This window comes from Stigmatopora nigra, chromosome 9, assembly GCF_051989575.1.
Source record: "Stigmatopora nigra isolate UIUO_SnigA chromosome 9, RoL_Snig_1.1, whole genome shotgun sequence".
In the NCBI taxonomy this organism is placed as follows: Eukaryota; Metazoa; Chordata; class Actinopteri; order Syngnathiformes; family Syngnathidae; genus Stigmatopora; species Stigmatopora nigra.
In genome coordinates this window covers 5682495-5708906 of record NC_135516.1, presented here as the reverse complement: position 1 = coordinate 5708906, position 26412 = coordinate 5682495, and the positions used below count along the sequence as shown (strand labels likewise).

At 40.5% G+C, this 26412-nt stretch overlaps 3 protein-coding genes across 12 annotated transcripts; 1 reads left to right on the top strand and 2 right to left on the bottom strand.

The window, feature by feature from the left end:
• The first annotated feature begins 337 nt into the window (after positions 1-337).
• LOC144202179 (uncharacterized) lies at positions 338-7997 on the top strand. Its single transcript, XM_077725217.1, has 16 exons — positions 338-513; positions 1242-1350; positions 1530-1739; positions 2141-2242; positions 2970-3120; positions 3562-3851; positions 3916-4017; positions 4219-4369; positions 4450-4724; positions 5465-5569; positions 5764-5905; positions 5978-6279; positions 6360-6464; positions 6719-6866; positions 6934-7035; positions 7631-7997. The coding sequence occupies exons 1-16, from the start codon at positions 353-355 to the stop codon at positions 7681-7683; spliced, it is 2508 nt and encodes an 835-aa protein (XP_077581343.1). The 5' UTR covers positions 338-352; the 3' UTR covers positions 7684-7997.
• Positions 7998-8796: 799 nt separating this feature from the next.
• Positions 8797-16587, bottom strand: LOC144202180 (heterogeneous nuclear ribonucleoprotein C-like). Of its 7 annotated transcripts, none has more exons than XM_077725219.1 (10): positions 16251-16581; positions 13298-13380; positions 13092-13222; positions 11954-12219; positions 11374-11446; positions 11122-11172; positions 10851-11035; positions 10532-10654; positions 10232-10410; positions 8800-9308 (listed from the first exon to the last, which is right to left on the bottom strand). In XM_077725219.1, the coding sequence occupies exons 3-10, from the start codon at positions 13094-13096 to the stop codon at positions 9204-9206; spliced, it is 987 nt and encodes a 328-aa protein (XP_077581345.1). In that variant the 5' UTR covers positions 13097-13222; positions 13298-13380; positions 16251-16581; the 3' UTR covers positions 8800-9203. The 7 variants fall into 7 exon arrangements, with proteins under 7 accessions (XP_077581347.1, XP_077581351.1, XP_077581345.1 ...); XM_077725220.1 differs by lacking the exon at positions 16251-16581 and adding an exon at positions 14726-15319; XM_077725221.1 differs by lacking the exon at positions 13298-13380 and having other exon boundaries at positions 8797-9308; positions 11122-11169; positions 16251-16587.
• Positions 16588-17056: 469 nt separating this feature from the next.
• Positions 17057-23334, bottom strand: LOC144202182 (heterogeneous nuclear ribonucleoprotein C-like). 4 transcript variants are annotated; one of them, XM_077725227.1, is made up of 10 exons: positions 23074-23332; positions 20678-20760; positions 20472-20602; positions 19325-19590; positions 18953-19025; positions 18700-18750; positions 18429-18613; positions 18116-18229; positions 17801-17985; positions 17057-17571 (listed from the first exon to the last, which is right to left on the bottom strand). In XM_077725227.1, exons 3-10 carry the CDS (start codon positions 20474-20476, stop codon positions 17467-17469), a joined length of 984 nt encoding a protein of 327 aa, XP_077581353.1. In that variant the 5' UTR covers positions 20477-20602; positions 20678-20760; positions 23074-23332; the 3' UTR covers positions 17057-17466. The 4 variants fall into 4 exon arrangements, with proteins under 4 accessions (XP_077581353.1, XP_077581354.1, XP_077581352.1 ...); XM_077725228.1 differs by lacking the exon at positions 20678-20760 and having other exon boundaries at positions 18700-18747; positions 23074-23334; XM_077725226.1 differs by lacking the exon at positions 20678-20760.
• Between the last annotated feature and the right edge of the window lie 3078 nt (positions 23335-26412).

The following is a 26412-nucleotide window of genomic DNA, read 5'->3' as shown; positions in this document are numbered from 1 at the left end:
CTCTTTGGTGGTGAAGGGACTCTTTTGCATAATCCCCTATTATAAAACTGATAAAAGTCATCTTGTTTTTTTAATAGAACATTAATCCCAAGATATTAATCATGTTGAAAAAGACTAATTAACATTCTTAAGAATAATTAGGGGAACAACTTCTAAGGGTTATAGCCAAAAATACTAAACCCACCTTTTTACACCTTAACACATCTTTGTGTGTTTTCATGTTTTCACCATTGAATTTTTTTCACATTGGTGCATGTACTTGTGAATCTTCTAAATTTAAGCAGGACTACAATGGGAAAACCCTTTTGCGTCATTTCTAAAACACTCTCGAGCATTTTGACAGGAGGAGGAAATGAAATGTACCTTGAACGTGGACGAGTTTCTTCCAGGAGCCACACCTCAACCCAGCATCCTCATGAGCATACTTAAGGAGCGCACCTGCTCCCCATACGCATTCGCTCAGTTGAAGCAAAAAAAAAAAGTTACCCTGGAGATGACATTTCAAAGATTCAGGTAAGCTTCAGCTCATTTCAATTTTGAGAACATGTTGGATGATGGATTTAGGGAAATTCTTTTGAACAAATATTGACATTCTGGAAATATATTTTGACTGTGGATGTACCAAATTAATCAGGACCTGAGGTGTGAAAAATTCTGGGAAGTAAAAATAAGTGGATTTAACCTGATGATAGGCATAATCAGGCTTAAAGGAAATAGTTTGTTTTTATGTTATAAAAAGTATTGGCTTTTTATATCAAATGCAAAGTCCACATAGAGTTGTTGTTTTTTTGTAAGTGTATATAATTTCAAAATGAAAATATGCTGTTCTTACTAAATACAAATAGAAATGGTCATTTTTTGGGGGTATGTGGAATTTAAAATGATCCAAAATTTTTCATAATAATTGTATTTGAAAAATTAATGTATCTATTTTGAAAATCACTGAAATCCAAACAGAATTTCAACATTCATTTTACAAAAAAAATATTGTTAAGTTTGTATTATAATGATAAATGCATTGAAATATCTTAAAAATCCAATTTACCTGGAAAAACAACCGAACAGACCAATGAGCCTCATCACTGTCAATTATATACTCGCTCACAAATGAACAAAATATGTATAATTTGTATTCATCATTTGTTGATTTAGGAGCGCCATTTTTACTTGTCTTTGCAAATATTGACAAGTTAGGAAAACATTTCAACTGAATCGTCTTGTTCTTCTACTCACTTATTAAGTTGGAGAATGGATCGAGGATTCTGCCTCGCAGTGGCTGTCCTAACTGTTCTGGCAACATTTCCAACCGTCCGGGGAACAGAACACTTGAGTTTTGACAACAGCGTCGAGGTTTGCTTCCTTCTCTTTGCTTTAAATTGTGGCTGGCAGTGAATTATCTTTTTTTTTTCACTGCCACTGACAGCAATAGATGTTCAATTCGTGTTATCAGACACTATTCATGCCAGAATTGTGAATTAAAATGGCCAAAAAGGTGGACTTGAGACTGACTGGGTTTGATCTTCCTTAAGGCGAACGTCACCCGTGTAGGCTGCAACGAGGACGTCCTGTGTTTGGAGACACCAGAAGACTGCAACCCTGTGGACAACCAAACTTGCTCTTTTGTGTCCTTGGACGCAAGCTCCTCTTTGCCCGAGTTCAACCTGACGGTCAGATTGAGTGGAGACTTCAGCGTAAATAGTACTGGAATTGCCTTTGGACTCACACAGAATTTCAGTGCGGTAAGAAGTGCCCAAGCTTGGTAAATTCTATCACTAATAGGAAGAATTGATGCAAATTATATAGAGTATTTTATCACGACAGATTATAGAACAGAGAAGTAAAATTGGGAGAATTTTCTAAATTGTAAAATTATAGGATAAAAGGTGGATGAAAATGACATTTTGGTACATTTTAGGAAGATTGAGTATGTAGAGAAAAACCCAAAATGATTGGGCGTCTACCACCGTCAGTAGCAGGAAATGAATTATTATTTTCCTCCATGAATAGACAGGATCCAGAAATTTCTGTTGTACTAATAGCAAATAATGGGAATTAAACGCAGCCCTTCTTGGAAATGTTGACTTTTACTTCACTGTGTTGATGAACATGAATTAACATTTTGGTGTTTATGGGTACGCAGGCCAACACTATGCTGTATGTCTGTGGACGCAATAGCAGTGGGGATTTTTTCTTTGGCACCGTCACGAGATTACCAAATAATACCTTGGAGCCAAATGAGAGGGTAAGCCTCCGTTCATTTATTCTTCTTATTGAAATCAGGTGATGAATTAACATGTGATGAGTCAGTCTTCCTTTTTGTCAAGCCTGATCCCGTGTCAACTTCAGAAGACCGATCACTTAGAAAAATTAAAAAAAAATTCTGGGAATACCTAGCAGTCAAGTGGTTAGCACATTGTCCTCATAGATCTGGGGTTGAGAGTTTGATACCTGGGGTTTTCCTTCCTTTGTGAAGATTGCATAATATCCTGGGCTTCCACATCACAAAAACAACCAGAGTAGACTGGTTGAAAACTCTAAATTGCCCCTAGGAATGAGTGTTAGCAGGATTGTTTTTCTGTCTCCTTGTGCAATGCGATTGGCTGGCTACCGATTGAGGTTTCTGCCTACCTGGTGTCCGCAGTTAGCTGGGATAGGCTCCAGCACTTCCCAATGACCATTGCGAGGACGAGCCTATACAGAAAATAACCGAATGAATATTATGGAAGTTATCATTTTTTTCTTTTTAGTGCAATGGCCTCTAAAGCAATAACTTTCTTTTACAAAGTTGCAACCATTAATTCAGAGCTTTTGACTTCTTCACTGCCATTGATGGTGATAGATGTCCAACCCATTAGCCCTCTGGTCAGCATGAGTTGGATGTCTATTGTCGTCAAAGGGGGTGAACTTTTATAGATTTTTTTTCTTCAAATTTCAACCCTATGTTCTTCTTTCCTTACTTTTACTCTCAGAATACAACTCAGATCCGCAGCCGATTGAATGAGAACAATACTCAATGTGAATTTATTCTTCCAAATGTCGACACAAGGATAATGAATGAGATGATGGACGGAAACACAGCTTTTGTTATACTGGGACGAGTAAATTTGACAACCGACAACAGTAAGTAGTATGTTTTTTGTTTGTTTGTTTGTTCATTAATGCTCCGTACACACATTAAATGTGTACTAAACAACATTAGAACTTGGATCACGTCTCGTTGGCTTTTGAATAAATGTATATCATCCACAACTTAAACCCTAAGAAGGATGTTCTCCAATTGGCAAATTGAAAGAATTTTCCGAATTCAGGAAAATTCCAGAAACTATTTAAAGGCAAATAATGTAGGTGAACTTTTAATGGATTGGATAAATAAGTTAAAGGGAACTTGCGGGAAGGATCAGGAGTTTATCTTCGCTGGCTAAAAGAAAACTCAGCATGTTGAATACTGTGCTATGCTCATGTCAGGATTATTTCCATGCAAACCAGGGAACAAATGCATGTAGGTATACAGACGCCCACTTGTCTAAAACCACGTCCATATCTAAATTTTCTCCTCTTCAGACACGGTGGAGAACTTCACTGAAATTATAGAATTTATGCGTGTGAACCTCACCGACGCAAATGGCACAATCGTGGAGCCCTTGAGCGTCACCCGTGTAGGCTGTAACGAGGAAATCCTGTGTTTGGAGACACCAGAAGACTGCAACCCTGTGAACAACCAAACCTGCTTGTTTGCATCCTTGGACGCAAGCTCCTCTTTGCCCGAGTTCAATCTGACGGTCAGATTGAGCGGGAACTTCAGTGATAACAGTAGAGGAATCGCCTTGGGACTCACACAGAATTTCATGAAGGTTAGAGATTATGCAATTGTAATTGTAGGGAACGTATTAAAATGTAGTTTTCATGGGTATACAGGAGAACACCGTGCTGTATGTCTGTGGACGCAATAGCACTGGGGGATTTTTCTTCAAAACTATGACAAGATTCCCAAATAATACTGTCGTCTCAAATGACATGGTAAGCCTCCATTCCTGTATTCTTCTGAAACATATTCTGCTGAGATAAAAAGTTAAATGGATTTGATGGATGACCAATCTATTTTGAACTTCGAGGGCCAAGTGAATGCTCAATGCAGGCCCCTCCAAGTCAAAATGGATTGGACGCTTCTCACTGTCGATAGGTTTGAACATCTGGTCTTTTATTTTTTTACACGTTTAGAACGCAGTGCTGGCACGCTATGTACTGGGTGAGAACATTAGCCAATGTGAATTTACCATTGTCAATGTGGATACAAGAAATAAGGGAGAAATGCGGGATGGAAACACAGCCATTGTTGTCCTGGGAACAGTAGTGGTGAACGATAGCACCGGTGAGTGGATTTTCGTGGTATTTGTATGTAAAATTGGACACTGCACCGTTTAAAACACTCATGGTTCTCTTCTGGCGCAGTCGAGAGCTTCACGGATGAGCTGATGGGCGGCCGAGTGAACCTCACCAACGCTGCTGGCACTATCTCTCCAAAAGACATCAACAACGCAGACTGCAGAAACACAAAACTGTGCATCGAGACCCCGACTGATTGCGACCCTCAGACGAACAACTGTTTATTCTCATCATTGCAAACGACAGTCGCAAATGAAATTTTTAACATCACAGTGGAATTGGATGGAGATTCCAACGGTTCCAGTTACATTGCCCTGGGACTCACACAGAGTGGGATGGAGGTGAGGCATGCCACGATTAGAAGCTGTTCTGAATGGGCCGAAGTTCAGGAATTCATTTGTACATACAAAAGAAAGCCATTCAAGGGTATCAAAAATGGGTGAATTAATAAATATGGATAGTTCATAACATGGCAGGGAATGTGGTTTGAACAGCAAAAGCATGTCAGCAAATCGAAATCTCTGCATTTTTAGGTTCTGAGAGACAAAAAAACTTGTCCAGCATAACACTAATTGGTTTTTTTTTTTTTTAAATAGGATTTTTTAATGGAAACTTTAAATCACGATTAGAGAAATGCTTTGAAAACATTGCTATCCCCCAATGCCCAAAAAAAATCCAAATACGAAATAGGCGCATTTTGCAAAAATGTGGCCTTTTTTTCGTTCTAATAATTAGAACCATAATATTGATATACGTAATATTAGAACGGTAGTGGATCACCGTAAAACAATTGATGCCCTTTGAAAATGTCCCATTGGGAATTTTTTTCTTAATATGAAAAGCTGAATGGTCATTCACTGATGGATGTCTATTGCTGTCAGAGTTCTATTGTAAAATACTTCAAGATGAAGTTAAACTTTACCAGAAAAATCCTGTCCGCAACCAACTAAAATTCCTGAATGATGTGAATCCCAAAAATCCCAAACCATATTTTATTACACTGTTTATATTTGTAATCAATCTTCATGGTGGACAACAATGCAGGACAACCCTCCTAATGCCTTTTTGTTTCTCTTTTTAGGATTCTACCTATATTTATCTCTGTGGTAGAAATGGTAGTGCATTTGTGTTCCAAACACTGGTCAGAAACAATTCCAACGGTGGTAGCCTGCGTCAAATCGACCAGGTGAGTCTTCCACTTTATTTCGGCATACTTCAATGGTAGCTACCAGAGGTTAGAACATGTCACATATGTGACCGTCATAAGTCTACTGTTCAAATTTCAAGTTAGTCCCAAATGACAGTCGTGTCAAACCCAAACGGGCACTCCATTAGACTTTAGCTGCTTTATCTACACTGTATCTCTCTCTGTCTTATCAGGAAGTGATGGATGTCTGCAGCTTTGTGAATGACGTATCTATCCAATGTACCTTCACCATTGTTAACCTAAACACCTCAATGATGACAAGAGAGTCTTCCCCAATGTTCAGAGTTGAGGTGGGAGATGGAGCAATAGAGGGTGGTAAGTGAGATGCTAGAAGCTGCTGTGCGTGATGATGACAAATATATTTCTAACTTGGCATCCTTTCTCCAGGTGAAATAGGTAACTTCAACTCCAGAGTTGACAGTGGACCCTTAGACATTACCGACGCTATGGCTGATGCCCCTGCGCCTGGCTTTATTGCGGCTGAGTTAAACATCACCCGGGATGGGTGCAATGATACCAACTTGTGTGTGGACCAACCAGACAATTGCGACCCCTCTGAACAGAACATGTGTCAGTTCATGTCAAGCAACACCAGCATTGGAGCGAACGGTGCCTTCAACATGAGCGTCAGACTTAGCGGCTATACTGAGGGATTCTTTGCACTAGGACTGGCCGCGAATGCGTCAATGGTCAGTCACACTCTCAGTTCAGAACCAGAAGGTACAAGATTCAAATGTTGATCAAAGGTTTTTCCTGTGTTTGTCCACAGGGAACAAGCACAATTTACCTCTGTGGAAACAGTAATAATGGAACGCTCATCTTTCTCACATATAGGAGAAACAACACAAACAATACTTTTGAAATTATTGCACCGGTGAGTAGTGTTTTTATTTGCCCCCTCTCAAACCTTACCTGATAAATGTGCTGTAAATGCTACACTATTGTCTTGGAGAAGTCTACCATTAAGTTACACTTTCCAAACATTATGTGTGTCCTAAAAGTGTCTGGAATGAAGTTTCCTCAATTTTGTACGGGCAAGCCCTGGCAGGGTGGGAAATGATATAGTAAATGATTAAAATGAACAAAATGTTGGCAAACATATGATGAGCAAGCACCTTCTGACCATAGGAAAGTAATGTGACCCTGGATGTGGGAGGCAACAAGTCAGTTGAATGCGAGTTCAACATCTTTAACCTAAACGGTGCTACAACCAGGCAAACTGACGGAGTGATCGCAGACATCATTCTCGCAAACGGAACAGTGAATTCAACTACCGGTAAGTCAAGAAAATGGAAGAAAGTCAGCGTTTTGGGAGATCTCACGCTCTGTTGTCAATTTCTCAGGTCTACCCGAAACATTCAATATCGTTCTGACCGCAAGGGCGAATCTCACCTCACCCAATGGAACAATAATGAATGCCGCCTGGACTGGAAAGAGCAGCAATGGTGAGCTTTGGCGTTTCTGAAGTTTGGTTCATCGAGTTTTCAGTTTGAGTCACAAACTACTTTATCATAGCTAAAACCCAATACAAAACTGTAGTGTACCTCTTTTCAAATAACGTTGAACTGGGAGGGCTAGCAGTGAATGATCATGTTTCCGTGCCAATGTCGTCAACAGACATCCAATCTATTTCTTGATCAAATCGGTTTTGTTTATCAAAATCAATGGCACCTAACTGGTTTAAGGCGTTATTGAGGAAGTGTATTGATTCATTGAGAAAAGAAAAAATCCCTTTTGGTTCATCACCGACCCAGATAAATGAAAACCAATTGTCTCCTCTAAAATGTAAAGTTCCCGATAGGATTGCTTGCTACTACAGCTTTTTGGAGTCTAAATCCACAACAGTCCCCAAAAACTTAATAGAACATGATTTTTATGTTGTTGTTTTTTTTATTCTAAAGATATGAGAGTAGGGTTTATAATTTAACCCTTAAGTAAAGTTGGGCAACATTCACACCAACAATAGGGCAATGGTCATTTAGCAAATTGAAAGCATAGTATGAAGGTAATGAAAAATGTCTCTCAATTCTTTCCATGCAGTCATGATGCTTTTCCTGAGCGTAATCGTGCTTCTGGCTGTGCTGCAAGGATAAGACACCCAAAAAGCGAAGAATGAGGCACCCTTGAAAACATTTTTCCTAACCTTTTTCCCCAGTTTACATTTTCTTTTTAAGTACTTAACTGTAAGTACCTGTGTGGGATTTATGTAGATTTTGTATGACAGGGGAAGTTTTCATGAAAGCAGCTCATCAGACTTTACTGGTCTGACAAGTTTAAACTGTTAGAGTAGAAACCTAACCGTCTTCACAAATACTTATCACCTGTGTTTATTTGATGTGTGTGATCATTGTAAAGTATTTATGTATTGTGAAAACCTGAAGAATAAAGTGCATTATAAGTATTTAAACTAGCATTCACTATCAGACTGTTGGTTTGCGATTAAATTTGTTGGAAGTGAAAATGGAAACTTGCAGACATTTTTAATCGCCATTGCCTGTGGGAAGTCAAACTAACAAAGCTTGAAAAAATGTGTTCAATAAGTTTAATAAGGGAGATGCCGTGGCCTCGCCTCAAGGTGGAATGAACACTTAAAATTGTTCAGCTGAATCAGAATTTTTATACCAATACTTTCAGACATCTGCACACACTGAAGAGTTTGTTGTGTGTGAGGGTCTATTTTGGCAAATTGAAAGAAGTGAGTCTAAACAGTTGATAGGTTCATTAATAAATAGAAATAATAAACCCAACACCAGTGGAGGACTGCCAGGCCTTTTCTGCTGGCCTGAAAAAAATATCTGAATCACACAACTGGTGTTAATTATATTTAGTCCATGAATACTTGTTAAATTATTCCAAATTACCCATCAGTGCCTCCTTCCAGGCGTAGGGTTACGTCATTGCTTTCACAAACTACGATTGGCTAGTGATAGAGTGTACTGGCCAAGGCTACCAAGCTACTATGGCTGAAGATTTACTGTCAAAGCCATTTTCAAGGCGGACTTATCGAGAAAATCTGGACATCATTGAAAAAGGTCGGTAATAAACGTATTTCCTTTAAATTGATCTCCCTCTTTCTTAACCTGCTCCTGAAACTCCAAACAGATGTACATGACTTGGATTTGAACCCAGGAGCCCAAAGCTGTGAGGCCGATGTGCGACCCACACGCACCACCAAGATAGGATATCATTATCAATGGCAGCTAAATGACCAGTCATTTTATCATTTTTTTCGCAATTTATTCCTTTACAGTAAAACAGAAAGTGAAGCATATAAAAAAAGACATACAAGGGGTGTCAAAGCAACTGACAGACGAACGTGAAGCGAACAAACATTAACAAGAGCTAAAATGAGAAGAAGAAAAAACAGTGTGCACACTTGTAGTTTGTCAGTTAGGATGCGCTAAATAAGGCTACATAGCAAGGTTTCCCGTCACAGCAGCCACAAATAAACTACAACTGTGTGAAAGTGTGCGTGGGTGTGTGCATGTGCCCTGCTCTTTTCTGTAAACATCTGTTTGTTTCTTCTTTGTCTTTGTTTCAAATCTACATATGATAGTTAAAACAGAAGTCAGAGTTCCTACTTGTTATGCCGCGGCGAGGCGTGTGTGGCGCTCTACCAGTCTTCTTCACCGTTGATACTGTCGACGTCATCGACCCCTTCTACATGCTCGCCTTCCTCTTCCTCCTCTTCTTCCTCTTCCTGCTCTTGGTTCTTCATCTGCATAGTTTATCACAATGGTTAACCTTAAGTGGACATTATCACTGATTTTTAAAGACTAATTAAATGATAGGATTTAAGAGTGATCAAAGAGTCCTTGTAGCATACCTGTTGACCTTGGCCAATTGGTCGACCTTATTAATTATTGCAATTCCCCTTATTACGTAATAATAAACCATACAAATGCAACCTGGCACATATTTACTCACATAGAGCGCACTTCAAAGTCTAAAATTTCCACCAACTGGACGGGTTGCCCAATCAATCGGTGCGCCTTGTGTATGCACTAAATTCAAAATTCTCTATCTTGACTGCCTGGGTACATTGCTTACTGACGCGAATAATTTATATAGTGAAGGCGTACCTGTGATAGGGGAATGCGGGTGCGCATATCGTGCTTGAAGCTTGACGATATTAGCAGTCGACAATGACGTTTTCGTCTGCTACCAGTGCCCGAGACGATCCGGATTAGAGCCAAAATGGGTAAAACAAGATCGGTTTTGCAAAAAAAACTTACAAAAAAGAAAAAAATATCCCATACAAAAGTTGTAACACAAAATGAAACGATCAAAAAACTTATAAAATATGGGTAAAAACTTATAAGTTGACAGGTATGTTGTTGTTTTTTATCATGGAAGCCATTTGCAGGGGACAAGGAGACAGACAAAAATTGACTTGTATTCACAACAATTGTTCAACCAACCTACCATGCATGTTTTCGGGATGTGGGCAGAAACTGGATTACCCAGAGAAAATCCACCCAAGCCCAAGGATATATGAAAACCAAATAAGTAGGTTGGAATCGTCCTGGGATCGAACCCTTGATCTCAGAACTGTGAGGTTGAGGCGCTAACCATTCGTCTACCTTGTTTTCCCTATGTTAACGCATGAAATAAAAAATAAAAAAAAACATTCTGTCATACCTCTTCTCCTCCATCCAGGTCTCCCTCCTCCTCTTCGTCCTCCTCCTCCTCTTCTTCGTCTTCTTCCTCCTCCTCAGTGTCATTGAGCTCCTGGCTGTCTCGCTCCCGCTTCAGGGCCTCGTCCTTCTTGTTGCTCGGGTGAGGCGGGGAGGTCACCTCGCCGGGCTCCGTCTTAATTCCTTCGGAGTTAGCCGGGACGCAAACGAGACAGGTTTCAAAAGAGGGACGAACAATTCAGTCAAAACGTGAAGGTTTTGATAAACAGCAATTTTAGGTGCCCCAGTGGGGAAGCTTCCGAACCTATCGTACCAGACTTCTTGCTGTAGTCCTTCTCCATGCGCTCCAGGCTCACCAGGAGGTCATCCACTTTAGTTTTGATTTGAGTCAACTCACGCTTGATGGTCTGCAGCTCATCCACTTTTACTAAGACGAAAAAAGGGACATATCAGACCAGCGGTCACAAAATGGCAGACTGAAATCGACGTCTGGCCACAAAACTGCAGATTAAAAAAAAGGAAGCCAAAGATTCTGAACCTGGCACATACATATATAGTATTGTGGTCACTATAGTTTTTGTATACATCATGCAGTCAGTGATATATTCTCAAACTATGCTCACTACTTCTGGATGAGTAGGTCCTCTGGCTGCTCTTGGAGGATGAAGAGAAGCTGCTCTTGGGCCGCCGGCTGCTTCCTCCGCCTCCGCCACCGCCACTGAGGCTGACCCGAGGGCGCTTTGACGGAATGACGGGGCGGGACAGCGGTGGAGGTGGAGCGGGCCCACGAGACAGATACGAGTACATTCTGTGGCATCAAAAATGTTCAAAAACTTAGAACAAAAAAAGACCCCGTTTTACACCTAGTTGTCTCCAGGCACTGGTGACACTCACCTATCATAGTAATCACTCTGGAAGTCATAGTCCAGTTCAAAGGACGAACTGCTGCACAGAAGAAGTACAGTGGGGCAAATGAGTATTTAGTCAACCACCAGTTGTGCAAGTTATCCTACTTGACAATATCAGAGGTCTGTAATTGTCAGCCCCACTACAATGTTTATGCTTGCCTTGGAATATGTGTAAAATCCCCAAATCTAAATTTACAAGTTTGCTTCTCTCATAAGTGACTAAATTAGCTGCCCTTACCCGTACATGTCTCCAGCTGAACGTTTGGTGGTCTTGGAACGGTGCGGTTTAGGCTCTCCTGCAAGGTTAATGTCTGTGGAGAGGGGAACAGAAGGAAAGGCAGGTAACCCGGGCCGCAGAAAAAAAATTGGCTTTTTTTCAGCTGTTATACCTAAAAGTGGCTATCTGGCCAAAATGGTTAGAAAATTGTATTGTCAGAAGTTCTTTTTGCACTGTGCTTTATCTGACAACAGTTTTTAAGTAGTTGTACTTGAGAGTAGAGTGAGCATTTTTTTAAAACGTAGGATGTAAACAACAGCATAGGATGGTTGACTATATTTGGTTGTCAATATTTCACCACCATTTCTTCCAATAAGGTAATTTGTAAAGGATAATCTGGGTCACGGATGTCTTAGGTTGATCTCTAAACTCCACAGCCTTTTTATGTACAAATAAACAGGGACTGCTTTCACACGTACACTTGATTGTTCAATTGGTAGTGGATTGTACATCAATTGTTCAATTGATTGGACCTATATCACTGTCAATAGCACTTAAATATTGTCAGTTCCTGCTAAACTTTCTGCTCTTCCTTCCTTACCAAGCACTTGTCCGACAATCATCCGACCGTCCTCCCCGGCGACAGCGGTGCGGGCATTGCGTTCGTTGAGGTACTGCACGAAGGCGTAGCCCTTGTGCACGGAACAGCCCACGATCTTGCCGTACTTTCCGAAGATGGCCTCCACGTCGGCCTTGGTCACCATCAAGGTGTTGAGATTGCCAATGAACACCCGCGCGTTGAGCGAGCGAGGGTCGGTCTTGTTGGTGACGTTGCTGGCGGCCATCAGGCTGGCAGCGGTTGCACGGCTGGCAAGGGATGGGAGACAAAAGCACAACACACGGCCGTTTAGCCACGGAGCAACTCGCACCAAGCGTCGACATCTTCCTTGTTGCCGACCAAAGGGCTGGGTTGTCCTGTAGAAGGGGGTTGTTACTCGCAATCATACCTGCACCGATGCACGCTGATGTCCCCATTTTGTTTTTGTGCAGGATACTGCTGAAACTACCAAATTTATTTTGCTTTTTGTTTGCCTGGTAAAACCCAACTATGAGAGTAGACATTAATGGCACTACACCAAATGAATATTAAATGTAGCACATGAAAAGCTGTTTACAGCAAAAACAAAAAAATGGAAAAAAAATACATGATTCATTTTACAGTATTTGGGAAAACCCTGTTGTTAGTTGGTGAATATTCAAAATGGTTGATTTGATTAACACAATACTAGTTACACCAATATGAGAATTGCATTCAAGCACTTTCCAAGTAAAAGGCCTGCAATTAATGAGCTATTCTGTTAGTCAGTAGTCAACTAGTTTTCAAATGTCAATTTTTGAGGGGGAAGAAAATTCAATGTTTTTTTATCCCATGAATTATGATAGTTATGAATTACGCATGTGAATATTCTAATTCATAAAGGACAACAAAAATGTCAAGACTGGAGTGTTGTGGTTATCTTAGAACTGACAATCCTGAAAATTTGAATGATGCAACCTAATCAATGGTAAGTCATTGAGTCAATTGTACTGTTATTACTAGGGTGCCTCAGCGAATCTTATAATTTGGCATCCCCCACAGAGCAAATATGAAACAGCAACAGCATCAACATTGACTCCAAAAAGGAGGCATAGGGTGGGGGTAGGGTATGTTAGGGTTGTTTGGATTGGTCGTGACTCACTCCATAGCGTATGTGTGTTGGACAGTCGCTGTTCTGCCTGATACTGTGGGCTGGGCTCACTTAGGCCTGGTAGGGGGGGATCTTGAACCTTCACCTTTTCGCCACTCTTTTCACTCTTGCGAGATTTTTAACTGAGGCGACAGAAAACAACAACCACACACCTCAGTTACGCAAAGCAGGGGTTACAGCGTAGCAAGTCTTCTTACCTGTGTGCAGTGTAGGATGGAGGAGGAATGTTGTTGTTGGTGAGGTGTTGAGTAGCTATTGACAAATAAAACACACAAGTGGCCTGCGACGGGCCACATGGGAGGGCTAGCTACTGTTTCCAGTACAAGTACATCAAAGCACATCATTTGAGAAGTTGAGTGTTGTGTGGGAACTGACCATGTATGTATTAATCAGACTTTGAGGGGAAAATACTGCTAGTAACTTATTTTGTTTAAATTGAAATGGTATTCAAAGATAGCCTCTAATAAGGGTGTTTTGAGCTCAGGGACTATTATTGTTAAAAAAGGATTGATCTGATTTTAGAAGAAAAAACTATAATTAAAAAGATTTTTTTAAACTAAGGTTTTCTTTTGTTTTTTTTCTCTCACATTTTATATGTTTGCAAGCTTTAAACTAATCAATGGCTAGTAAGCATTTGACTCCTCATCTGACGTACTGTCTAACTTATAACTATGCCTTTTCTTGCTACTGTCACAATGAAATTTCCCGAATACAAGATGAATAGTTACCCAATCCAATCCAAGTTGGAAAATGTTTAACTGGTAGCATGGCTTGAGATTTTTTGTGTGCCAGAGTAAAAAAAAAGGCTGGAAAACACTGACCTCGAGCTTAACCTCTGTTGAAGTGAAACTAAGCAGTAAGGCAGTGAATGGATTAATCCATGATTAATATCTTACTCATTACATTTCTTGTCGGTCTTTTATCTGTGCTGAAAATGTGTTTGCACTATTTTCCTCATAAATGTTTTTGAATTGTTAACCAATGGCAGATATGATTTCTGTTCTATTGGTTAGCATGAGTTGAGAAAACATTATTTATTCAAACTAGTCTGACATGGACACCATTGTCATGCAGGCCTTCTTCTTGGCGCCAAATACCCAATTAAGTTCCCTGAATGTCAACAGAGAAGCAGATTGAAGTGGCCTTACGAGTATTTCTAGATTTAAGTCACTTCCTTGTTTGTTTACGTCAATGACATATCAAACATTTTTAAAACCTCTTTATAAAAGCACGCAAGAAAAGGAAATGCTGCAAATCAGGTTTAGTTTATAGATTTTAATTAAGAGTGGCCTTTAAAACAGGCATGAGTAATTAATGTGTTTCGGAACTATGAAGTTTAAGTGCCTCACTCCGAAGAACATCAGATATTTATTTAATTTAGGTTTCAAAATATCAATAGCCATCAAAAGTTGTTGCAATTTACCAATTTGAACATAGTACTGTACTTTATATCATAAATGTGAATATACTTTTTCTTGATTAGAAGGTTAATTTTATATTAAGGGTGTGTAAAGTGTAGTGCTGCAGTTAGTATGTAGGTTTTTCTTAATTTTATTTAAGGATTATTTTAATCAGTGTTTTTTGTCATCATGAGTAAACATTCTTTGAGGGGAAGGGGAGCTCACGATTATTTTTTTCAGAGCTGCCAACCTCTGTCGACCCCATTTTAGGAGTACCCTTGTCCCATTTTAGGAGTTTTATGTTTTCATCAGGAGTGAATCCGATTGGCGTGAAGTCGATATAAACTGTAAAAAAAACAATGCTAATAATAAAAAATAAGGACAACTTAAAGCAAACTTTGATTATCATGCTCGGATGATTCACAATGCACTTGTGGTATATAATCCATCTGGTTTATTATGCAGTTGAATCAAATGTGGGAGTAAGATGACAGAAGCCATAGCGATGGTGTCAATTAAAAGGCATTTAAATTGGAAATTTGGCATTTTTCCGAAATAGTTGCTTAAAAAAAAATCTAGGTGACATTTTTTTTTATTCCCAGAGTTTAGGGAGGTTGTCAGGGGTCTCACAGTTTGCATTGCTTATCCAGGGTAAACTCCCAAAATGTGGGAGAAGTTGGCAGCTGTTTTTTTTTTTTTTGTAGATATCGTTGCCATTATTTAATTTTACCTCGGAATGAAACTTTGGACATGTGCATGGATTTTTAGTCAACATGAATGTGCTTTTTCACCATTTCATCCCTCCCTGGTGTTGTCTAATGTGACTAGTCCAAATATTTTATTATTATAAAATATTATAGTTTAGTTATATAAACAGTATATAAATATAAGTTATATAAACAGTATATAAATATAAACAACCATCATAGTCTTTCAGTTATACAGGCTTTTAATTAATTAAAAAATGTGTAAGCAACAAAACTGAGGCCACTTGTAGTCCATATAAAATTATTGAGAAAAAATGTCCCCTTGTCCTCAAAATGACCCCATCATCCTCATCATCACCATGGGAGGAAAAAAAACGTTCTTCAAAAATGAAAAATAAAAAGTTACCCACTGTGCAGTCTCAGCCAAGAAAATATAACCTGTTTTTTTTATGGACCAATGGGATCCCGGCAAATACGACCCAATAGCGCTACCACCTGGCGTTACAGGGAATCACATGAACCCCGTGCGCTTAGCTGCAACTAGGCTAAGGCTACCCTGGCTAAAGTTAGCCAGGGAGACAAAAATGCGAAGCAAGCATTTCTATATCCACAGAAAAAGCAAAACCGTCAAAAGTCTGCGTCGAAGGGACGTAAAACTATCAAACCAGACGAGCTAACTAAGCTGTTTATTATGAGTGGAGGGGAGGGAGGGTCGTCGCTGTCGTTGTCTAAAAAGCGTGCCAAAAACACATCAGTCCAGTCAAGGTAGATTTCCCGAACAACTGCCCCAAAAATCAACCAAGCCCACCTTGCAAAACTGGAAGAATCTGCAGCTAGTGTGCCTCCAAAGTGTTTTTTTTTTTTGTGTGTGTTTCAAATCACAACCAGTGCTTTTATTTAAAATGGGGTGGGGGGAGTAGTAGGAAGAATGAGGGCAACTAGCGTCTAGCTCGGCAAAATCGAAAAAGCATCGCTGAAAAAAAATCCAAAAAGAAAAGAAAAAGGAAGGAAAAATGAAAAATAGCTGGGAACAAAATACTCACCGCGACCCTTTAAGAGCACAAAATGCCTTGCTTTTCAGTAAAATCGCTCAAATTGTGATATTTTGTTCGTCCTTTAGGCGATCGCAGGCTTCTTTGGTGAAGCCTCTGGTGAGCTACGAATTAGCTTTTCTTCTTGCTCAGCCAACGTCACAGGCTAATGGCGCATTTGGGTGGGTAGGTGTTGTTGTAGGGAAAAGGGGGCGCTAAAGCACCACTTTTCCTGCGCGGCGCAAGGGAGTGAGTGGGCAACTGGAGGGCGGGGTCTTTACTTTGCGTGCGACCTTATCAGAGACCTCAATATATTATAGCAAAATAGATGCGCAATGAGCACTGTGAGCCAACTCTGACGACAACTATCAATTGTCGGCCATTGTGAGTCAGTGCGATTTGAAAAACATGACATTTTCTTCCCAAGACCACCTAATTAAGAATTACTGCTAACCGCCTTTAGCCAATTTGTACTTTCTTATTTATCCCACCTAATTACAGGAACCAGGGGAGGAGGGAGGATGTACTCTAAATCGGTGGCCAGCCAATCGCCGGCCACAGGGAGATGGGATAACCATCCCCGCCCACACTCATATCTAAGAGCAATTTAGAGTGTTCTACCCACCAACCCTGCATGTTTTAGAAATGTGGGAGGAAACCGGAGTACTCAGAAAAAAAACCCACACAAGTCCAGACATAACATGCAAACTCCACACAGAAGGACCGACTTAGATTTGAACCCAGGACCCCAGAGCTGTGAGGCCGACGTGCGACCCACTCATCACCAAGTTAAGATAACATTATCAATGGCAGCTTAATGACGAGTCATTTTATTATTTTATTGCAATTTATTCCTTTACAGTAAAACAGAAAGTGAAGCATATAAAAAAAAGACATAAGGGGTGTCAAAGCAACTGACAGACGAACGTGAAGCGAACAAACATTAACAAGAGCTAAAATGAGAAGAAGAAAAAACAGTGTGCACACTTGTAGTTTGCCAGTTAGGATGCGCTAAATAAGGCTACATAGCAAGGTCTTCCCGTCACAGCAGCCACAAATAAACAACAACTGTGTGAATGTGTGCGTGGGTGTGTGCATGTGCCCTGCTCTTTTCTGTAAACATCTGTTTGTTTCTTCTTTGTCTTTGTTTCAAATCTACATATGATGGTTAAAACAGAAGTCAGAGTTCCTACTTGTTATGCCGCAGCGAGGCGTGTGCGGCGCTCTATCAGTCTTCTTCCCCGTCAATACTGTCGAGGTCGTGGACCCCTTCTTCCACGTGCTCGCCTTCCTCTTCCTCCTCTTCTTCCTCTTCCTGCTCTTGGTTCTTCACCTGCATAGTTTATCACAATGGTTAAACAGGGGACATTATCACTGCATTTTAAAGACTAATTAAATGATAGGATTTAAGAGTAATCAAATCGATCAAGAGTCACACACAACTATAAGCATTCAATCAGGCAAAAAAAAAATCATTATGTTGCCATTAGCTTGTTTTAAAAAAATGATGACAAAGGCATAGTTTGCCCTTTGTTAACACATTATAAAAAATTCTGTCATACCTCTTCCTCTTCGTCCAGGTCTTCCTCTTTGTCATCCTCGTCCTCCTCCTCCTCCTCTTCTTCCTCTTCTTCCTCCTCCTCAGTGTCGTTGAGCTCCTGGCTGTCTCGCTCCCGCTTCAGGGCCTCGTCCTTCTTGTTGCTCGGATGAGGCGGGTAGGTCACCTCGCCGGGCTCCGTATTAATTCCTTTGGAGTTAGCCAGGACGCAAACGAGACAGGTTTCAAAAGAGGGACAAACAATTCAGTCAAAACTTGAAGGTTTTGATAAACAGCAATTTTACGTGCCCCAGTGGGGAAGCTATCGAACGTATCGTACCAGACTTCTTGCTGTAGTCCTTCTCCATGCGCTCGAGGCTCTCCAGGAGGTCATCCACTTTAGTTTTGATTTGAGTCAACTCACGCTTGATAGTCTGCAGCTCATCCACTTTTGCTAAGACGAAAAAAGGGACATATCAGACCAGCAATCACAAAATGGCAGACTGAAATCGACGTCTGGACACAAAAGTGCAGATTAAAAATAAAAAGGAAGCCAAAGATTCTAAACCTGGCTCATACATATATTGTACTGTGGTCACTATAGTTTTTGTATACATCATGCAGTCAGTGATATATTCTCAAACTATGCTCACTACTTCTGGATGAGTAGGTTCTCTGGCTGCTCTTGGAAGATGAAGAGAAGCTGCTCTTGGGCCGCCGGCTGCTTCCAGCGCCTCCGCGTCCGCCACTGAGGCTGACCCGAGGGCGCTTTGACGGAATGACGGGGCGGGACAGCGGTGGAGGTGCAGTGGGCCCACGAGACGGATAGGAGTACATTCTGTGGCATCGAAAATGTTCAAAAACTTAGAACAAAAAAAGACCCCGTTTTACACCTAGTCGTCTCCAGGTACTGGCGACACTCACCTATCATAGTAATCTCTCTGGAAGTCATAGTCCAGTTCAAAGGACGAACTGCTGCACAGAAGAAGTAGAGTGGGGAAAACAAGTGTTTAGTCAACCACCAGTTGTGCAAGTTATCCTACTTGAAAAGATTAGAAGCTTGTAATTATCAGCCCCACTACAATGTTTATGCTTGCCTTGGAATATGTGTAAAATCCCCAAATCTAAATTTTCAAGTTTGCTTCTCCCGTAAAGTGACTAAATTAGCTGCCCTTACCCGTACATGTCTCCAGCTGAACGTTTGGTGGTCTTGGAACGGTGCGGTTTAGGCTCTCCTGCAAGGTTAATGTCTGTGGAGGGGGAACAGAAGGAAAGGCAGGTAACCCGGCTGCAGGACAGCTGTTATACCTAGACGTGGTTATCTGGCAAAAATGGTTTGAAAATTGTATTGTCAGAAGTTCTTTTTGCACAGTACTCCAGACTTTTTATGTACAAATAAACAGGGACTGCTTTCACACATACACTTGATTGTTCAACTGGTAGTGGATTGTACATCAATTGTTCAATGCCACTCCCAGTTCAATTGATTGGACATATATTGCTGTCGATAGCACTGAAATATTGTCAGTTCCTGCTCATCCTTCCTTACCAAGCACTTGTCCGACAATCATCCGACCGTCTTCCCCGGCGACAGCGGTGCGGGCATTGCGTTCGTTGAGGTACTGCACAAAGGCGTAGCCCTTGTGCACGGAACAGCCCACGATCTTGCCGTACTTTCCGAAGATGGCCTCCACGTCGGCCTTGGTCACCATCAAGGTGTTGAGATTGCCAATGAACACCCGCGCGTTGAGCGAGCGAGGGTCGGTCTTGTTGGTGACGTTGCTGGCGGCCATCAGGCTGGCAGCGGTTGCACGGCTGGCAAGGGATGGGAGACAAAAGCACAACACACGGCCGTTTAGCCACGGAGCAACTTGCACCAAGCCTCGACATCTTCCTTGTTGCCGACCAAAGGGCTGGGTTGTCCTGTAGAAGGGGGTTGTTACTCGCAATCATACCTGCACCTGTTTTTGTGCAGGATACTGCTGAAACTACCACATTTATTTTGCTTATTGTTTGCCTGGTAGACCCAACTTTGAGAGTAGAGATTATTGGCACTACACCAAATGAATATTAAATGTAACACATGAAAAGCTGTTTACAGCAAAAACAAAAAAAATGGGAAAAATATACATGATTCATTTTACAGTAGACCCCACCATTTGGGAAAACCCTGTTAGTCGCCGAATATTCAAAATGGTTGATTTGATTAACACAATACTAGTTAGACCAATATGAGAATTGCATTCAAGCACTTTCCAAGTAAAATGCCTGCAATTAATTATCTATTCTCTTAGTCAGTAGTTGATCAAATAAAAGGTTGGGAAAAGAGGTCATGAAAAAATGTTTGGGTTTTAAAATGTCAATTTTTGAGGGGGTAGAAAAATCCATTTTTTTTCTCCCATGAATTGTGATAGTTATAAATTACCACGAGAATATTATGATTCATGAAGGACAACAAAAATGTCAAGACTGGAGTGCTGTGGTTAACTTAGAAGTGACGATCCTGAAAATTTGAATGATGCAACCTAATCAATGGTACGTCAATTGTACTGTTATTACTAGGGTGCCTCAGCGAATCTTTGAAATATGTCATCCCCCACCGAGCAAATATGAAACAGTATCAACATTGACTCCAAAAAGGAGGCATAGGGTGGGGGCAGGGTATGTTAGGGTTGTTTGGATTGGTCGTGACTCACTCCATAGCGTATGTGTGTTGGACAGTCGTCTGTTCTGCCTGATACTGTGGGCTGGGCTCACTTTGGCCTGGTGGGGGGGATCTCGAACCTTCACCTTTTCGCCACTCTTTTCACTCTTGCGAGATTTTTAACTGAGGCGACAGAAAACAACAACCACACACCTCAGTTACGCAAAGCAGGGGTTACAGCGTAGCAAGTCTTCTTACCTGTGTGCAGTGTAGGATGGAGGAGGAATGTTGTTGTTGGTGAGGTGTTGAGTAGCTATTGACAAATAAAACACACAAATGGCCTGCGACGGGCCACGTGGGAGGGCTAGCTACTGTTTCCAGTACAAGTACATCAAAGCACATCATTTGAGAAGTAGAGTGTTGTATGGGAACTGACCATGTATGTATTAATCAGACTTTGAGGGAAAAGTACTGCTGGTAACTTACTTTGTTTTAATTGAAATGGTATTCAAAGATAGCCTCTCATAAGGGTGTTTTGAGCTCAGGGACTATTATTGTTACAAAAGGTTTGATCTAATTTTAGAAGAAAAAACTACAATTAAAATGATATTTTTAAACTAAGGTTTTCTTTTGTTTTCTTTCTCTCACATTTTATATGTTTGCAAGCTTTAAACTAATCAATGGCTAGTAAGCATTTGACATTTCAGAAATCTTGTTTCACCGTAACTTAATCTGCCACATGGTCTCCATACTCAATAATTGAATTTCATTTTATGTAGTATTATTTTTAACTAGCACATTGGCCTCACAACTCTGGGATCCTGGGTTCAAATCCAGGTCGCTCCACCTGTGTGGAGTTTGCATGTTCTCTGAGTACTCTGGTTTCCTCCCACCATCCAAAAACATGCATGGTAGGCTGATTGGACACTCTAAATTGCCCCTAGGTATGAGTATGAGTGTATTGATGTCAGTCTTCTTGTGCCCTGCGATTGGCTGGCCACCGAGTCAGGGTGTCCCCCCCCTCTGGTCCATAAATTAGCTGGGATAGCTTCCAGCACCCCCCATGAACCTAGTGAGTATAAAGCGGTGCAGAAAATGAATGAATAATTTGAATACATTTTTCACTTTGAAAAATGATAAATATCGCTGCAAATGTCCTGACATGGTAGGGACAAGTTATCGTCCTTGAGTTTGTTTTATTTAACAACCAATTTCTCAATTTCTCAGCTTTAATTATGATATTCATATTTGGTCATTTTTTGGGGGCAAAAACATATTTTACTTTAAAGAAAATAATACAAGCTCATGTTGGAGTATTTTTTGTCTTTGCATAAAATGATTACATTGAGTCACTTTAGAATTAGTCAGAAAGATGATTTTATGAGCTTCATGAAAAATTACTGTTCTGAGAAGCCAGACATGGGCAACAAATGTTCCTAATCCTTGTTTTTAAACCAAAACGTATTGTTTGCTTTGAGATGACTTTGGTATGATGTATAAATGCTCTCTCACAACTTGTGCACCCCCACACGTAATATAGGATTAAATAAAATCGTAGTATTTCTTCTGGTTTTACTGCTATAATAAAGAGGTGCTGACCATCTATACCAGGGGTGTCAAACATACGGCCCGCGGGCCGGATCCGGCCCGTTTGGTGGTTTGATACGGCCCGGGGAAGAAAGCTGCATTGTATAAAAAAATAGTCAACATGAATGTGATTTTTCACCATTTCATCCCTCCCTGGTGTTTTCTAATGGGACTACTCCAAATATTTGCTCCGTTTTTATTATATATACAGTATATAAATATAAACAACCATCATAGTCTTTCAGTTAAACAGGCTTTTAATTAATTAAAAATGTGTAAGCAACAAAACTGAGGCCACTTGTAGTCCATATAAAATTATTGAGAAAAATATGTCCCCTTGTCCTCAAAATGACCCCATCATCCGCATCATCACCACGGGAGGAAAAAAAAACGTTCTTCAAAAATGAAAAATAAAAAGTTACCCACTGTGCAGTCTCAGCCAGGAAAATAAAACCAGTTTTTTTGTGTTTGTTTTTTGTTTGTTTTGTAATGGACCAAAGCGATCCCGGCCAATACTACCCAATAGCGCTACCACCTGGCGTTACAGTGAATCACAGGAACCCCATGCGCTTAGCTTAGCCGCAGCTAGGCTAAGGCTAGCCTGGCTAATATTAGCCAGGGAGACAAAAATGCGAAGCAAGCATTTCTATATCCACAAAAAAAGCAAAACCGTCAAAAGTCTGCGTCGAAGGGATGTAAAACTATCAAACCCGACGAGCTAACTAAGCTGTTTATGAGTGGAGGGGAGGGAGGGTCGTCGTCTAAAAAGCGTGCCAAAAACACATCAGTCCAGTCAAATGGTAGATTCTCGAACAAATGCCCCAAAAATCAACCAAGCCCACCTTGCAAAACTGGAAGAATTTGCAGCTAGGGTGCCTCCAAAGTGTTTTTTTTTTGTCTTTCAAATCACAACCAGTGCTTTTATTTAAAATGGAGGGAGTAGGAGGAGGAAGGGGGGCAACTAGCGTCTAGCTCGGCAAAATCGAAAAAGCATCGCTGAAAAAAAAATCCAAAAACAAAAGAAAAAGGAAGGAAAAATGAAAAATAGCTGGGAACAAAATACTCACCGCGACCCTTTAAGAGCACAAAATGCCTTGCTTTTCGGTAAAATCGCTCAAATTGTGATATTTTGTTCGTCCTTTAGGCGATCGCAGGCTTCTTTGGTGAAGCCTCTGGTGAGCTACGAATTAGCTTTTCTTCTTGCTCAGCCAACGTCACAGGCTAATGGCGCATTTGGGGTGGGTAGGTGTTGTTGTAGGGAAAAGGGGGCGCTAAAGCACCACTTTTCCTGCGCGGCGCAGGGGAGTGAGCGGGCAACTGGAGGGCGGGGTCTTTACTTCGCGACCATATCAGAGAGCTCAACATATTATAGCAAAATAGATGCGCAATGAGCGCTGTGATCCAACTCTGACAGCAACTATCAATTGTCGGCCATTTTGTGTCAGTGCCTCTCCCACCTAATTACAGGAGCCAATCGCAGGCCACAGGGAGACGGACAACCATTCGCGCCCACACTCATATCTCAGGGCAATTTAGAGTCTTCAACCAGCCAACCCTGCATGTTTTTGAAATGTGGGAGGAAACTCAGAGAAAACCCACGCAAGTCCAGACATAACATGCAAACTCCACACAAGAGGACCGACTTGGAAATGAACCCAGGACCCCAGAACAGCAGCAATACTCACAAATAGTAATAAGCAAAAGACTACCCTTAGCACAAATATATGAGGGCAGTATTGAGTAGGCCAATTGAGCAAGTTCAGATAGCATTATGTCTTACAAAGCTGTTAGTTTTCCTAACAACATTTGATTGAACTCCCATTACAGTGATAGATATTAAATACATTTTAAGTTGGATGGTTGCCATCAATTCTTCATGTTTCAGTGACATTGATGGCATTAGTTGTCCAATACTTTTGAGCTGGGACTCCCAGTCTAAATGGATTGGAAGTTGGAAGGTTGTTGATACGCGTCCTCAGTTTCAGTATTGTATACATGCGTAATTTTTTTTTACAAAATCAATATAATATAGATTCAACACAATATCTGATGTTTTGCACACAGATTCCACATCACTTAATAGTAAAATCATGCCAGTTACTTTCAGCTGAGTCTAACAAGCTGCTTATGTATCTTTTTATTTTCTTTGTGTAACTCTTTTGCAAACTGTCCATCTACTTCTGCAGTTTTTGTGTACGACCATATGTGTGTGATTTTCTTGGATTCTCCAATAACAAGTCCACCTTGCAGTTTCAGCATGTAACCAGATCCATCCTATGTGGTGCTTCCTCTGTAAAGATTTTGTCAGTAGCAGATGTTAGAAAAGATCCTCAAACATTTTGGCTATGATAACAAATGCACATTTATGTGATGCAGGAACATATCGGTTCTGTTTTTTCCCTAAAAATAGATTGTTTTTTAGCGTTTCTCAGGTTTACGATTTGTTTATAAATAAGCAAAAAGGGCACTGTGAAAGCTTTGACAGAACATTCTTGATTGGAAGGAAAGACAATGACATAAGAGAAATCAAATTTGATGATTGGAGGTTACCAAAAAATCAAAATCATTAATGCATTTTTTTTCTTACCCCTATGATGCCAATTGTTGCAAAAAGCATAAATTTGTTCTAAATCAAAGCAGCCTCAATGCTTTTTTTACCAGACTTGCCTGTTATCATTAATTTGGATCATACATAAAATGATATGTATTTTCTTAATATCACTTATATTGGGGTATGTAGTATTTACATATGTATTATTATTTCTTTTAATATATTTTAATGTATCTCCCCCCCCCCCCCAAGTAGCTAGTATCTACTAGAAAATAATGTATCTAAATTATAATTATCAGATTTTTATGTCCTGCAATTTAAATATTTGTGGACCTTTTATTTTTGTGGCGGTCCGGCGGACAAGTGGTTAGCGTGTTGGTCTAAAAGTTCTGAGGTCGAGGGTTTGATTATGATTAACTAATAATTTATGCTTATTTGAGCTTTTTCAGAACAACACAAAATAAGACTTTCTCACTGTATGCATTTAATTTTCTGCTTTCCAAATCAATAGTGCCTATTGTACATTTGGGCTGTACGATACTTTTGTGTGCACACACCCCCATAGAAGCATTCCCTCCAGTGTACGCACTCACTCTGACAGCTCCGACTGGAGCAGAGCGTAGATGTCAAGATTCTCAGTAATCAGCAGCAACTTGGCCTGACCTCTTTGCAAAACTTTGACTCACTTAAACGGACCTCAATTGCACATACTTGATACCAGACGTTCCGTGAACTCAAGGTATGTATTTTACTTATGTTTTTTATATATACATGTGTATCTGAGTTTATTTGCTTGCAACAAACAGATCAACAAATAGATCTCAATGTATGTTCACAAAATAAAGATGAAAAAATATTTGTTTGGTAATGTTTGGTGAAAAAGCTAACAAAATTATTATAAATGGCCAATAGAGATCCAATACTGATGGGTGCTGATGTCTAATATCTTATATGTGTGTTATTTCTAGTGCCATATGTAGTAGTTTTTCCCCAATATAATTATGATCAAACAATTATTGACAAAATATCGCAGCATTATTGTATTATACTTGGCGAATTCTGTACCAAAAATAACAACTCTGGTCCTTGAGGGCCCTAATCCAGTCTGCTTTCCATGAGTGGTAAGCACATTGGCCTCACAGCTCTGGAGTCCTGAGTTCAAATCCAAATCAGTACAGATGTGTAAGTTTGCAGGATGTCCCTGGGCCTGCATGGGTTTTCTCCAAATACTCCGGTTTCCTCCCACATTCCAAAAAAAAAAACATGCATGGTGGGCTGATTGAGCACTCTAAATTGCCCCTAGATATGAATGATTGTCTAGCCACCGATTCAGGGTGTCCCCCACCTCTGGGTTGAAATCAGCTGGAATGGACTCCAACACCCCCGTGACCTTTGTGACAGAAAATGAAGGAATGCATATTTTCCATTTCCAGTATACCCAAATTCAGATATTCTTTAAGTTCAATGATTACTTCTCCCACGAGACCAATAAAGTAGTTGCTATCAGCGTGAGTTCACTTGGTGTTCTTGACTTGTGGCTGTTGACAGTCCGTGTGAACAGCTTGGAGGTCAGCAGAGGACCGACAGTTACAAGAAAGTAAAACTCCATGAATTATTCCTGTTGGTCTTTGCAAAGCTTTTGTCCTAACAACTGACAAACCCAACCCAACACCTCTAAAAGTAACCCTAACCCTGTCCCCAATTTAAAAAACCTTGCCCTTCTTGTAAAAACTGGCAACTATCGGCGTAACTGTGGACACACAGGAGGCTCTCGTTAGTAAAGCCCAGCAACAGGTTCTGAAAGGGGTTACATCATGGACTGATCTTGGTCAGGATAGTGCACTTATCTTTGGAT

Excerpts from the sequence above, each read along its gene's own strand:
- LOC144202179 (XM_077725217.1), top strand. The coding sequence starts at position 353 with ATGAAATGTACCTTGAACGTGGACGAGTTTCTTCCAGGAGCCACACCT. Across the intron at positions 4,370-4,449 it reads AGTGGTGAACGATAGCACCG|TCGAGAGCTTCACGGATGAG; the intron begins GTGAGTGGATTT and ends CTTCTGGCGCAG. Across the intron at positions 6,280-6,359 it reads TGGCCGCGAATGCGTCAATG|GGAACAAGCACAATTTACCT; the intron begins GTCAGTCACACT and ends GTTTGTCCACAG.
- LOC144202180 (XM_077725219.1), bottom strand. Across the intron at positions 11,447-11,953 it reads GATTGTCGGACAAGTGCTTG|ACATTAACCTTGCAGGAGAG; the intron begins GTAAGGAAGGAA and ends CCCTCTCCACAG. Across the intron at positions 10,655-10,850 it reads GACCTACTCATCCAGAAGTA|TAAAAGTGGATGAGCTGCAG; the intron begins GTGAGCATAGTT and ends TTTTCGTCTTAG.
- LOC144202182 (XM_077725227.1), bottom strand. Across the intron at positions 19,026-19,324 it reads GATTGTCGGACAAGTGCTTG|ACATTAACCTTGCAGGAGAG; the intron begins GTAAGGAAGGAT and ends CCCCCTCCACAG. Across the intron at positions 17,986-18,115 it reads GGACTACAGCAAGAAGTCTG|GAATTAATACGGAGCCCGGC; the intron begins GTACGATACGTT and ends CTAACTCCAAAG.